A 14565-nucleotide genomic window follows, 5' to 3' on the forward strand; every position below is an offset into this window, starting at 1 on the left:
TGGCAATTAATAATTGCAATGCAATGTAATTATATATTATACTGAAATAACCAACTTCTTTCCAGAAGTCCAGAAAAAAATCTAATTGCTTTAAAAAATTTTACTACAAATGTTTATATGATTCCGTTATTTTTCTTTTCCTATCTTTACAGTGAATATTACTTCAGCGAAGAGAATTTAACTGGTGATTTCTTTCTGCGTCGAAAAATGGATCCAGAAGGATATATACCAGTCACATTGATTGCTTCTTTTCATCGCGTCTTAGCTTTGACTACCGACGTGGCATTGATCATACAAGCCATTAAGGAGTCCGAGAAGCTGGAGCTTCTCGATGGCTTTAAGGTGCGCACAAAGACAAATCCTACAATATGGCCTATACGCGATGTTATCGACACCACATTTTATCCAGCTGTGGTTCCAGTGACTGTACCAACTGTACCGCTTGTTGCCACAGCGGATGGTCAAACAACAGCAGCAGCAAGTGTAATTGCTGATATGCCGTTAAATATTGAAGGAGAAAATACTGCCATTGTTGCTACTGCTGAGGGTGTTGAACAACAACAAGTTCCCATTGTAGAGGCTCAACAAATACTAGCTGATGTAGACAATACAATGTCGTCACAAGCACCAGCTCTAACCTCTATTGGAGTCGAATTGACGGCGCCACCACTAATACTTACCCCACTACCTATGCCTCTATCGGCGACGTCGCCAAATGCACTCGTCGATACAGCGGCGTATACAAGTGAAGTGCTCTTACCGCCAATACTTACCTCAGCAATGGCAACGAAACCATTAACCAGTATCCCGCCACCACCAAGAGTTCTACGTAACTCACAAAATACGGTATCCTCATTATTGTTGCAACAAGTGAAGCAGGTGCCAACAACTAATGTAAATGCCGAATCTGCTATTAGCGCACTAACACAAAAGGTGGCTGAAGTGGAAAGTGGAAGTGGTGCTGTCGCACAGCTAGCGGATCATTTGAGTGGACTAGCGGAAAGTGTGAAATTGCCAACAGCAACAGCAACGGTCACGAATCAAATTCCACCACCTCAATCGGCATCGACACCACAGAAAAAAGTACAAAACGGTGATCAAAAAAAGAAAGTTGACAATGATGAACGTAAAGGTGCTAATGTTGATGAGACCAACGATAAGTTGCCAAAGGCTGATGAAAAAACCACAGATGCTTCGGATGCAGCGGAAGGCATATGGAAAGAGGTAAAAAGACGCTCAAAATCAAATGCTTTAAAAGATACTAAAACCTCCAATCTACACTCGACACAACAACAAACAACGCCCTCATCACAACAACAACCAAATGCTACCTCTGCTAATAAAAAATCATCGACCATGACCAACAATAACAATAACAAAAAAAATGATACAAAATTTAAAAACGCGACTACAGCTACAGGTACATTGACGAACTCCTCTGTTACATCGAATCTAACTAACACCACTCCAACAACAATAACAACAAACACCACATCCACCACGATCATCAACAAAAACAATAACAAAACAGCTACTCCGTCAACATCCTCTCAAACAGCTTCAGCAGCCGCAACAAAAATTGGTTTAACAACAACAACAACAGTAAATGCCATTGAAAAGGAAGAACTAGATTTTCAATTTGATGAAGAGCTTATGGATCCTATACCTGCCACTGGACGTATCAATAATTTCACCGAAAATTTTTCTGACGACGATGAGTCTGATTATGAATTTGCTGATCGTGACATCAATAAATTGCTCATTGTAGCGCAAGTACAGCGAGCACCCAAACATGAAGGTTATGATCGCACCGCAGATTATACCTCACGTACGAAAATTACGCAAGATCTTGAAAATGTGATAAATGATGGTTTAGCTAATTATGAAGAAGACTTATGGACTACATCGAATGTTGGTGGCGGCACTGCATATCGTACGGTCAATGTTATATCACAGGAAGATTTCGAAAAGTTGGCTGGTTGTCGTGTGCAACGTAATTATGTACAACAAGCACCACCACCACCACCACCACCTGCCTATGAAGATGATGACGCCACCAACAATAGTTTGAATACAACGCTCAAACCACGTCGTGCACGCTTCTATGCAGCTCCCAGCTCACATTCAATTGATCCACGCACACCACGTAAACGTAAGACCCGCCATTCATCGAATCCTCCTGTTGAGGCGCATGTTGGTTGGTTACTTGATTCGGTTGAACATCGTCCAAGAACCACATCGATGGGTTCGTCGGCGGGCACATCCCCCACCGCATCGTCGTATGGTTCGTCGGTGCCACAATCGCTACCCGTCTTCCAACATCCATCACATTCGCTGTTGAAAGAGAATAATTTCACGCAACAGGCTTACCATAAATATCATTCGCGTTGCTTGAAAGAGCGTCGACGCTTAGGTTATGGACAATCGCAAGAGATGAATACATTGTATCGTTTCTGGTCATTCTTTTTACGTGAAAATTTCAATAAAACAATGTACAATGAATTTCGTACGCTGGCTCTTGAAGATGCAAGCAACGGGTTTCGTTATGGATTGGAGTGCCTATTCAGATTCTATTCGTATGGTTTAGAGAAGAAATTCCGACCAAATGTGTATGAGGACTTCCAGGATGAAACAATTGCCGACTATGAAACTGGTAAGATGACAAAAAGAAAAAAATACGATTAGTACATAAAACTTATTGGAACAAAATTTGTAAAACTTTTTTAATCTTTAAATAAAAAAAATCTTATAGAAAATAAATGAATAAAAAAAATAATGAAGACGTTCATCGAAAAAATAATATATATGAGATATTGAAGAAACAAAATGAAAAAAAAAAAAATTTAAGAAAATTAAATTAAAAAGTTGATAAAAAGTGTAATTAAAAAATAAAAAAAAAAATTTGTTAAAAAATGAAAAATGGACGAGATTAGATAAAATAGTAACTATAAAAAAATTAATTCAGATGGGGAAAATAATAAAAAAATAAAATAAAAATAAATGGAAAAAGTAAAAAAATAAAATGAATTAAAAGAATTAAAAAAGTATAAACCGGAAATAAGAAGTACCCTAAGTATTTTATCAAAAAACAAAATTTTATTGAAAAATTAAAATTCAATTAAAAAAATTAAAATTTATTTGAAAAATTAAAATTCAATTAAAAAAATCAAAATTTATTTGAAACTCAAAACTTTATAACAGAAATAAGAAAAGTGCGAGAAAAAATTAAAAATTAAGTAAGAGAATTTAAAAAGAAGTATAAACTGGAAATAAGTACACACAGTTTTTAATTAAAAATCAAAATTTAATTGGAAACAAAAAATTGTTGAAAAATTAAAACTTAATTGAAATAAAAATATAGTTTAAAAAACTAAACAACACGCGGTAGCACAGAGGTTCGTGTCTCCAATATTAAGCACAACTCGTTTTGTAGCGAGTTATTTAACGACTGCCTTTTTCAACAATTGCTGCTAGATGGGTCTCTTTGCGCGCCTAGCCTAGAGTTACAAACATATAAAGCTAATATAAGCGTGTTAAAAACAAAATTTAATTAAAAAAATTTTTTTTTTGCTGAAATATCAACATTTAACTGAAAAATCTAAATTTAATTGAAAATCAAAATTTAATTGAAAAATCAATATTTAGTTATAAAGTTAAAATTTTATTGAAAATCACATATATGTAATACTCCTATATTGCCACAAAAGGCTAGGTACATTCCCAAACATCAGAGTGCCGATATATTGCTGTTTAAACGTTTTTGTTTTTGTATTCAGTAATCGAATGAACCTAACTTTAAATTTTTTCTTGTCACACTTATGCTGCTACAATCACAAAAATTTTGTAGGCTGTCTTGTTTTGATTTCGTATTCAAAACACATTGCGAGCATTTTCTATTAGCAATAGGAGTATTACATATATGGAAAATAAAAATTTAATTGAAAAATCAAAATTTTATTGAAATATCAAAGTTTTATTGAAACATCTAAATTTAATTGGAACATCAAAATTCAATTGAAAAGTAAAATTTAATTGAAAAATGAACAAAGACTAAAAAAGAAATAACCAAAAATTAAACAAAAAAAGTATTATAAAAAAAATATAAAAAAAAATATAATAAAAAAATATAATAAAAAAATATAATAAAAAAATATAATAAAAAAATATAATAAAAAGAAAATATAATAAAAAGAAAATATAATAAAAAAAAAATATAATAAAAAAATATAATAAAAAAATATAATAAAAAGAAAATATAATAAAAAGAAAATATAATAAAAAAAAAAAATAATAAAAAAATATAATAAAAAAACCTAAAAAAAATAAAATTAAAAAAATACAAATAAAGTTAAAAAAAAGAAAAAATTAAAAAAATAAAAATTGATTAATGCCGAAATATACTAAAAGTTATTTATTTTGTATAATTTTATTAACTTTTCATTCCACTTTCTGTTTTTTTAAGGTCAACTGTATGGTCTCGAAAAATTCTGGGCTTTTCTCAAATACTATAAAAATGCTGATAAATTAACTGTGAAACCAAAATTAGCTGAATACTTGAAAAAATTCAAAGTTATTGAAGATTTTCGTGTTGTGGAGCCTGAAATCAATGAAATGTTACAAGGTGTTGGAAATTTGAATCGTGGTCGAAGTATTAATCGTTTACGAAGTGTTTCCGAAAGCGAAGGTACGGCTGTTGTAGCTGCAGGTGCACGTAAACCTAATACTACAATCAGTAATCGCAGCGACTATGTCGGCAATCGTCCACAATATCAGCAACAACAACAACAACACTATCACCAACAACAACAACATAACAATCAACCTTCAGGCAGTTATGCAAATTTCAGCAGCAATAGACGACGCACCGGCTCATTTGGTAGTGGAAATAATGTGCGTGTGCGTAGTGGTTCATTAGGTAATAAGCCACAAGTTGTTTCATCAACTACGCGCAACAATAACTATCACCATCATCATTATGGCAGTTCACCACATGAATTACGCCGTGGCGGTAGCAACTCTGGGCTACACAAACAGCAACAAAATCGTCAAAAACAACAGCAGCAGCAACATCAAAAGCCTAAACAACATCAACAACAAGTACAAAATAAAGATTCCAGTAATGCGCCAAGCGCAAACGCAACAAAAAAAGATCATCAAATTAATAATGCTTCAACAGGAAAACCAAATACAAAATCATTAGTCAACACAAATAATGTAGCAACAGCAGCAACAGCAACAAAAGTCACATCCACAAAATCAGCAACGGTTGTGCCAGCGTCAGCGTCACCATCAACTTCGTTAGCGTCAGCGGAGAAATAATTTTTTTTGTTTTCATAATATTTTTGTATGAGTACGACATCAAAAACAAAAACTTATTTACTATTGTTAATTTATCTTATCTCCTATTATCTTATCCTATCTCTGTTTTTCTTTTTTTGCTTCTTTACGTGAATATGTATTTTCTTCTAGTTCTTGAGTATTTTCATGAGAACATATCGAAGCATTTGGCGTTGCGTAGATTTTGAAAAAATTTAACAATCACTCGCAAACATCCACACAAACACATAATATACACACTTGCATATAAAAGTACAGTTGTGTCATAAGAGTTATGATAAAAAATAAAATAAAAAAGTTGTAGATTGGAAAATAAATTTGATTCAAATTAAAAAAAATTTAAGAATAAACTAAAATACTACGCATTAATTGACTTCTGCTCTCTTATCATTTTCTTAATAAATATAATGAAAAGAAGCAAAGCCAATTTTTTGAGAACAACATAAAGCAAATAATTCCATTAAGTTTTTCTTTATGCAATTTTGTTATGTAACACAAATTATGAAAATGCTCAAAACTCTGTTAACAATTTTTAATGAGGTAAATTCATAAATACATACATATAATACATATATCTAAATTGTCATGCATGAAAATGCTATTAATTAACAAAACCAAAAAAAAAAAAACAATTTATTTATCTTCATAGACGTTCAAAGCGTTAAACTATCTTAACTACGACTATGCACACATTTACACATACATATAAATAATATAATATATATTTACAAAAAACTACTGAACATATAAATATTATAACGTTAAAGAAATATATTTGCTAAAGTGACTTTTGTATAAAGTAAAAAAAAAAAACAAAAAACCAATTAAAAACGCATTCATATTATTAAAGGCTGTACATGGAATAAGGATTTCTTTAGAATTTTTAGTAATTTTTATTGCGATATGCACAAAATTTCTCACTGGATTGGAGAGAAAACGGAAATATCGTTCACAGTCTCATTAGCTTTTGTTGTTGTAATGGGCTTTATCATTCATCATACGACGAGATCATTGCCTGCCGGAAATTCTCTAGCCAAATTCCAAAATAGCTTGCTCGCAACAATCGAGTGACAACTTTTAATTCGTTACGAAGTCTCACACGGACTCACGTAAGTCGAACTTAAAGCTTATTTTATTTATATTTGATTTTCGTTCCGAAAAATCATAGTAAGTTCATTATATTCCATATTGCAGTATAAACACTACACAGTTAATTTATTCTGCTCAAAATTTTTTAGCATCTGACGCTGGATTCCGTAAAAAAAGCTACTTATTTTATCTGATTTTTCGACTTCGATTACAGCATTTGAAATTGTAAAATGGAGTTTTGAAATACAAAAATCTAGCATCTTTATTTTCTAAGCGAGTCACAGATTAGGGTTCCTACACAATTTTTTTTAGTGAAAGATGCGTATTTAAATCGAGTTTCTCCGTCCGGTCGTAAAATAAATTCCAGTAGCACTATGGATGCCTTCAGTCCATGTGTGGTTACATATTGACCGATCAGATATTCTGCTATTCGATAGTAGGCTTTTAAATTCGAACTACAATAACCCAAAGAATCGATTGTTTCTTTTCAACAGGGTCTGAAACTGTTATTCCTTTTATAATATAACTCCTTGTAAAACTATTAATTTTGGATTTTAAATATATTTGGATCAAGATAAAAATTATTTTCGGATTTTTATTTTTTGAGTCCGGAAATAAAAGTTAAATCCGGACTCTTATTTTTTAAGGCCAAAATAAAAGTCCCGCTTGATAACAAAGAAACCCGAATTAAAAAATTCTTTTATTTCGGATAAGCCGTTTCTTAGTTATCAAGCGGGACTTTTATTTTGGACTTAAAAATAAAAGTCCGGATTTAACTTTTATTTCTGGACTTTTATTTTTAAAAGTCCGAGTTTAACTAGTTCTATCGGACTCAAAAAATAAAAATACAGATTTTACTTTTATATGTGGAATTTTATGGAAAAAGTTCGAAAAATAAAAAGGATGCATGATTCGACATGATGTTGCTATAGGGATCATCAAAACATTTACAACTAGGACAATTTTTTGACCAGGACTTTTTCGACTCCAAAAAAAAAAAAAAAATATTTTCCGTCCCTGCTTTTCAACGTAAATTTATTTTCGACGACGGGTAACGCATAAGTTCTCTTATACAAATTTTTGAAATAGCTATTTCAGCCAAACAAAAACTTATTTCTAAATATCGAATTAAGAAATACGGCGTTTACGAAAATTTATTTTCGAATCAAGTTAAATATGGGCCCCTCTAAAAACTGACCAGTGTTATTCATATAGATTTCATTTACGAAATTAATACCCGACTCAAATTGACGTAAGCTCGTGCTAAATTTTTCAAATAAATTTATTAATTTTTACTTGTTTTACTATTCTATAACGGATTCGCTGTAATCGAAGCGAATTACAGAATAAGGCCCCTGTTTCTTTAATCACAAGAAAACAAACTCGAAAATGAACTCGGAATTCACCAAAATTCGAATTCACAAACAACTAATTTCGAATAAGGTAAGGTATTGGGTTCCTGTAGAAACAATGACACAAATTTACATTATTAAAACAAAAAAAAAATTTTTTCTAACTCAAACTTAACTTGAACTTAAATAAGCGCTCGGATAAACTATTAAATAGAGCTACTTTTTTGACTAGTTGTCCTACTCGAAAATGAATTGGCTTAACCATGTTTTAAAAGCTATGCCTCTTTAAATGGGCACCCGTTGTAGAAAATTTGAAAAAAAAAAGATTCGAAAATGAGTTTCGATTATTTTGAAAGTAAGAAAATTCATTTTAGAATAAGCTAAAGAATTGCGTCCTTGTAAAAATTTTGAAAAGTGCTCTTGCGAAATGAACAAAAAAAAAAAAAAAAAAAAAATCTATTACAATTTATTTTGGGGCCGAGATACGAATTATATTTCCAGTATTCATATCACCCTATTTATGCTATTCGAAAATAGTAATTCGAGTGCTTTAATAGAGATACAAAATACCAAAACTCTACGTTTGACTTGTTTAATCGAATTCTACAGTTGGGTCCGATCTCAAGTATCTTTTTTTATAAGTTCAGTTTCCTACAGGGCGATAAAAACAAAAATAACCATAGATGTGTAATTTCCATTATCATTTAAAAATCCACTAAGCGAATTTGAAGTGGGCAGTGATGGTCATGCTATCCAACAAGTGTTTGGTAGGCAAAACTAAATCAAAGCAATATTAGTGTTGACTCTGTATGGATTCTCTTGAAAAGAGGAGAAATTTGATTAACATTTTTTGCAATAAAGGCATTGTGTTTAATAAATATTGCAATAATATATAGAGCAAAAGCCCATGCTGCCAGACATTTGTCATTTTATAACAGTTGGAATTTCGTCAGTGCAAATTCCAACTGAAGCAGGATCGTTGGCCCATTATAAAACTTGAGTCATGTTCGCTTTAACAGATATTGTGCAAAAATTTTGCAGAAAAATAGACTTTTCTTTCGTCATTTTATAAAGACTAATTTTCGTATATGGTCTTCGTCACAATATAAGAAGCAACTAGCCTCATTCCCAGACACTTTCCATAGTGGCTTGGATTAGCTAGACACTTTTAATCCTTCTAAACTTCAAAGAACATCGAAGCAATTTTATACTGAAATTCGAATACAAAATCTTTCAAAAAACTTTTGAAATTTTGTTTGCCGTAAAAAAATGTCAGCTTGTGAAAAAGTATTTAGCTTTATGAAAAAGTACAGTTTTGCATTATAAAAGGTGTCTGGCTGGACAAAGCCACTATGGAAAGTGTCTGGCAATGAGGCTAGTTGCTTCTTATATTGTTACGAACACTATATATGAAAATTAGTTTTATAAAATAACGAAAGAAAGGTCTATTTTTTGGCAAAATTTTTGCACGATATCTGTTAAAGCCACCATGACTCAAGTTTTATAATGGACCAACGATCCTGCTTCAGTTGGAAGTTTGCACTGACGAAATTCCAACTTGTATAAAATGACGAAGGTCTGGCAGTCACGGGCTCTTAGACTAATAGCTGAATAGTGCTAATGGGCTACAACTTTTGGGTAAACACATTTTCGAAAAAAAAAACTTATATGAAGCAAAGACAGGAATAAAAACTAGACACGGCGCTTTGAAAAGCCTGTGCCCTTAGTGCCAATCAAATTAGTTAGTTGCTGTTTAATAATAAGTAAAATAGAAAAAAATAACATACAAAATTAATTTAGCACATATTTACCAATAAATATTTCAGAAAAAATAAAAAAGCCCATACCTTATTATTCATATAAAGAAATTCGAAAGAGTAAAAGAGATCGCTTACACAGTAGAATGATTAAAACATATTGGGAGAAGGGTTAATAACATAAAAATATAAATTAATAATAATTACTTATACACACACACATACAACCACACTTTTTTAAGCAACTATTTTAATAAGACCTACACTTTTTTATATGTTTAAGAAATGTCAAATATTATTATATAAAAAAAAAACAAGTTTAATAAAATAAATTACTTGGAAAGAAAAGAAACACAACTTAATATCTATAAGGGTACTTATGCACTTTGTAAAAGTATGCCATTTATATGTATATTTGTTAGTTCGTATACTTGAAGATAAATTAAATGTGTGTATATAAACCCAAAACATGTATGTGTACGATGAAAGACCTTAATATTTATTTATACGCAAAAGTTCATGCTTGAAAGTTATATGCATAAGTACGTCTCTGTATTAGTGTAGATACATTTCATTGAATAAAAAAACTGCTAAAAAGCATCTAAATTATAAATAGCTGGTTAATACCTAACACATTCGAATTTTAACATCAACAATCGAGTTGATAGCAGCACGCACAACATCAGAACAACAACGCCAACAGTGCTGGGCAATCTTACTACAAATTTGTTTATTTTAAAAATTTTGTAAACCAACATTTTTCCAAGTTTTTTGTAAATTGTTTTTTGTTTTTAAAAATTTATTTTACTCTACAACTGTTTCTTTCAAAAATTTTGCAAACTAATATTTTTTAAATATTTTTTATCTAAATTATGTAAATTTAAAAAAAAATTTTTTTTTTTAACTTTTTTAATACTTTTTTTTTTAATTTTTTATCCATTGTTCTAAACCTGTTTATTTCAAACATTTTGAAAATCAAAATATTAAAAACAAATTGTAGTTTCTAAATTCTAATTTTTTCCCAAACATTAAAAAAAAAACTCAATTGTTTCTAAAAATATGATGAATTAAATTAAATGAACGTTAAAAATATATTTATACATTGAACGATGCTCACAGAAATAGTGTATTATAGAGGTAAAGATGTGAGCTGTTACATTTGCCACCAAATTATGACTACTCTAAAAAGAATTTTGCTACTTGTAAGCTATTCAAAAAATAACAAACATTCAACATTAACGGCCATAATTTAATTAGCGTTAAAAAAAAAAAAAAATTACGGCTAGAACGGTTAAAAAAATGCTTCGCAAAAATATAAATGTTTATAGTCAATTAAAAGTATTAAAAAGGCAAATATTTTGAACATTGTGTTATGTAATTGGATTTAAATATTTTTCTAACGAATTTATGAGACTTTGAAAAAGAAAAAAAATTATTTTCTGACACGAAATCTTAAAAGCAAAGGTTCGTTTATTTTTCTATACAAAAATTTGAGCAAACTTAAAAAAAAGTTTTGAATTTTTTTTTAATTGTAAATATTTTTTTTAAACACATATTGTTTTTAATTTTTTTACTATTTTCTAATTTTTTTTTTAATTTACAAAAAAAGTAAAAAAAAAAATTGTGTTCTCCAAACATGTTTAAAAAAATTCAACTGCTTCTAAAAATATGATAAATTAAACTAAATGAATGTTACAAAAATATTTGCTTATAGAAGGAAGCTCCCAGATTTAGTGTATTATCAAGGTAAAGATGAGCTGTTAGATTTGCCACCAAACTATAACTACACAAAAAAGGAATTTGCTACAATCACCAGCAACTTATTTCGTCTTCAATAAATTACGGTTCAAACGGTTCAAAAAAATACTTCTTAAATTTTTGTAGGCAATTAGAAATATTAAAAATGCAAATAATAATTGGATTCGCATATTTTTGTTAAAAAGAAACGCTTATTTTAACAGAAAAAAAATGTTCTCTGACACCAAATTTTTAAAAAATGTGTTTTTCGAAAAACCAAATTTCTATACCTTTTCTAGACAAAAATTTGAGCAAATCAAAAAAAGGAAGTTTTGAAAAAATAGTGAAATTAAAAATGCTCAACAATTTGAAAGGTGTTTTTTAAAGTATTAAACATTTTTTTTTTTTAGCAAATTGGTTAAAAAAATTTTTTATACTTCACTTTGTAAAACTTTTCTTCCAACATAAAATATTTACAAATGTTGCAGGTGAAATTTTCCCCAAAAACACAGTTTTAAAAAATAAGTTTTCTGTAAAGGTTGGGAAAAAAACCTTTTTACAAATAAATTTTTCATTAAAAAAAGAATACCAAAATTCTAAAAAATTTGCAAAAATTTGAGTTAATTAACAAAAAAATTTTAGTTTAAGGAATATGTTTCGTAAACACTTTTTTTTGAAAGAAAAAAATATGAAATGTTCAGAAAAACCACCTTAATAAATTTTGTTGGAAATTTCATTTATGAAAGTATTATTTTTCTTAAAAATTACAAAAAAAAAAAGTTTTCCCGTAGTAAGCACTTATCCATCCCACCCACACTGCCGCCTACCTCACATAGTGTTCGCGCAGTCAAATAGCATTTAAAAATCGTGTATAAAATCCTCCTGTGCCTGCTCTGCGAGTAGTTGCAACGTAAGTTTGACAAATATACTATGCAAAGAAAATCGGTTACAGCACTCAAACTATTTTACGCATATTGTGCCTTTGATTTTCGTTTGCTTGACAATTGCTTGCATTTTTTTGAAACTGGTTTAACATACTAACATTTGTTTAGTGAAAAGTTTTTTAAATAAAAGCGTATTTTGTTGTTTTATGAAGGGGTTTTTAAACAAATGCATATTTTGTTTTTCAAATATACTTATCAATCTTAATTTCTTTGCTCCAGCTTTTTTTCAAACATATTTGAAGTTTTTATTTTCTATTTTTTTTTTACTATTTTTTGAAATTCTAAATTTCTTTTTAAATATTTGTTTAAGGATTCTAGGTTCGATGCGAGCTCAAGGCTAGAAGAATAATTTTTTTTCAATGATAATTATTGTTTTTTTTTTTAATTTTTCTATAGAAACTTGAACCCTTAATTAATAGGCCCATAAAAGAAAAACAATTTATTTTATTTAACAACTAATATTTTTTTATTTGCATACATACATAGATATATTTTTTTTGTTTAAGGTTTTGTTCCCAAATATTGCAACAATTTCGGATTTTAAAATTTTTTTAATTATTTTTTTTATTTAATTATTTTAATTTTTTAAATTTTCTTTATAGAATAAAATTTTTTTTGAAATATTTTTTTCTTTAACTTTTTTTTTCTATAAAATATATTTTGTTTTTATTTTTTGCAATATTATATATTTCGTTTTTTTTTGTTTTTTTTTTACACTTGTTATACACTTTTTTTAGAAGGGTTATAATAATCAGTTGTGTAAGCGATTTCTTAAAATTTAATGTGTAAGAATTTTCTTCATTTGTTAGTATGTAATATGTTTATCCTAAATAACAAAAAACACATTTTTTATAATGATAATTACTATTTAATAGTATGCATTGTTAGTAGGGAAAACAAAAAATAACCAAATAACAAATACAAATATTATGCGCTAAAATAAAATAAAAATATTGAATGAATGCTGAATATACAAAATAGAGCAAACGCGAATTTGAATCAAGATTTTAAAGAGAGTAATAAAACAAAAAAAAAAAGAAAAAGTTCCAGTTAAGGGAGTATATTTGTATATGGTTTATACTAATTCATTTTTCTTATTATATATTTTTAAGTGCAAAATAAGTAAAAATAATTAAGTATAAAAAAAATGAAATTAAATAAAAAAATACAATGAAAACCGAAATTGAATGTAAAACGAAATACGTCAGTTAATTACATAACATGTATTTAGAATGCAAAAAAAATAATAAGTTAAATAACTAAAATACAATTTAATTGACAACTATTGTTGTTTTTTTTTTTTTTTTTGAAACAAGTGAAGTTGCAGGCATACATATTTCACTAATTATAGTTTGCAACAAACAAAGAAATATTTTGTTTTACATTTATTTGTAATTAACGAAAAAACGGTAATTGGAATATTCAATCTTTAATTAACAAAAAAAAAAATGTTTATTTTTCATTTTTTAATTTTTATCAGCAAGTAGACATAAGTTTATGAACGACTTATTGTTTAATTTTTCCCTTTATTTGTAAATAGTTGAGAAGAAAATAGTGGAAAAAACATTATTGATACTAAAACGAAAGAAAAGATTTAAGCCTATACAAAGGTGGAGAGACAATTTGCACATACAAAAAATCGAGAGTTGTAGCAAAAAAAAAAAAAAAAAAACTACATAACTATTAAAATATTATACATACTTAAAATAACTGAAATTTAATAAATAAATATAAAAAAGTCTACCAAATTTTCAACCAAATTGACAGACTACGCCATGGTTCACGCACAGCATTTGTAGCCTCGGTCTTTTAGCTGCTCCGTAGACCATATGTAGCTTACAATTTGGATGAAAAATTTGCAGGACATGCAAACTTATGTTTAAAATAACGCAACAAAATAAATATATACATACATATATACATCAACTAAGAATATACATACTGTCTGATTTTATTAAAAAAAGGTTGATAAAAAAAATTAAAAAACGAATAAACCGAAGTTGCTTTAAAAACACTAAATTTTTTTATTCCTCAGTTATATATTATATTTAAATTTTACTTTTATTACTTTTTATTATATACATACGTACATACACATACGTGTGTATATGTATTTTCTTGTATTCCTCATTGCTTGCGTTTTTACAAGAAAACTTTTTACATTTTTATGTTGTACCATAATCAAAAAAAAAAAAAAAAACATACAGACTAAATGATAAGTACACACATATAAATTAAAGCATATATATATTTTTTAATATTACATACTACATATACATATGAAAGTTTACCTAAAAGTGATAGTTCTAATTATAAATTAATTAAAATAAAGAAAATACAAAATTCTTT

At 28.6% G+C, this 14565-nt stretch overlaps 1 protein-coding gene across 2 annotated transcripts in view; it reads left to right on the forward strand.

Moving 5' to 3' along the window:
• The window catches only part of larp (La related protein), a 91147-nt gene extending 76912 nt beyond the window's left edge, over positions 1-14235 (forward strand). For both annotated transcript variants that reach the window (XM_067762213.1, XM_067762214.1), the window contains exons 6-7: positions 153-2653; positions 4463-14235. In XM_067762213.1, the coding sequence (XP_067618314.1) occupies positions 153-2653; positions 4463-5319 (3358 nt within the window). In that variant the 3' untranslated portion in view covers positions 5320-14235. The remainder of the gene's footprint in view (positions 1-152; positions 2654-4462) is intronic.
• The last annotated feature ends 330 nt before the right edge of the window (positions 14236-14565 follow it).

This window comes from Eurosta solidaginis, chromosome 1, assembly GCF_040869045.1.
Source record: "Eurosta solidaginis isolate ZX-2024a chromosome 1, ASM4086904v1, whole genome shotgun sequence".
Lineage (NCBI taxonomy): Eukaryota > Metazoa > Arthropoda > Insecta > Diptera > Tephritidae > Eurosta > Eurosta solidaginis.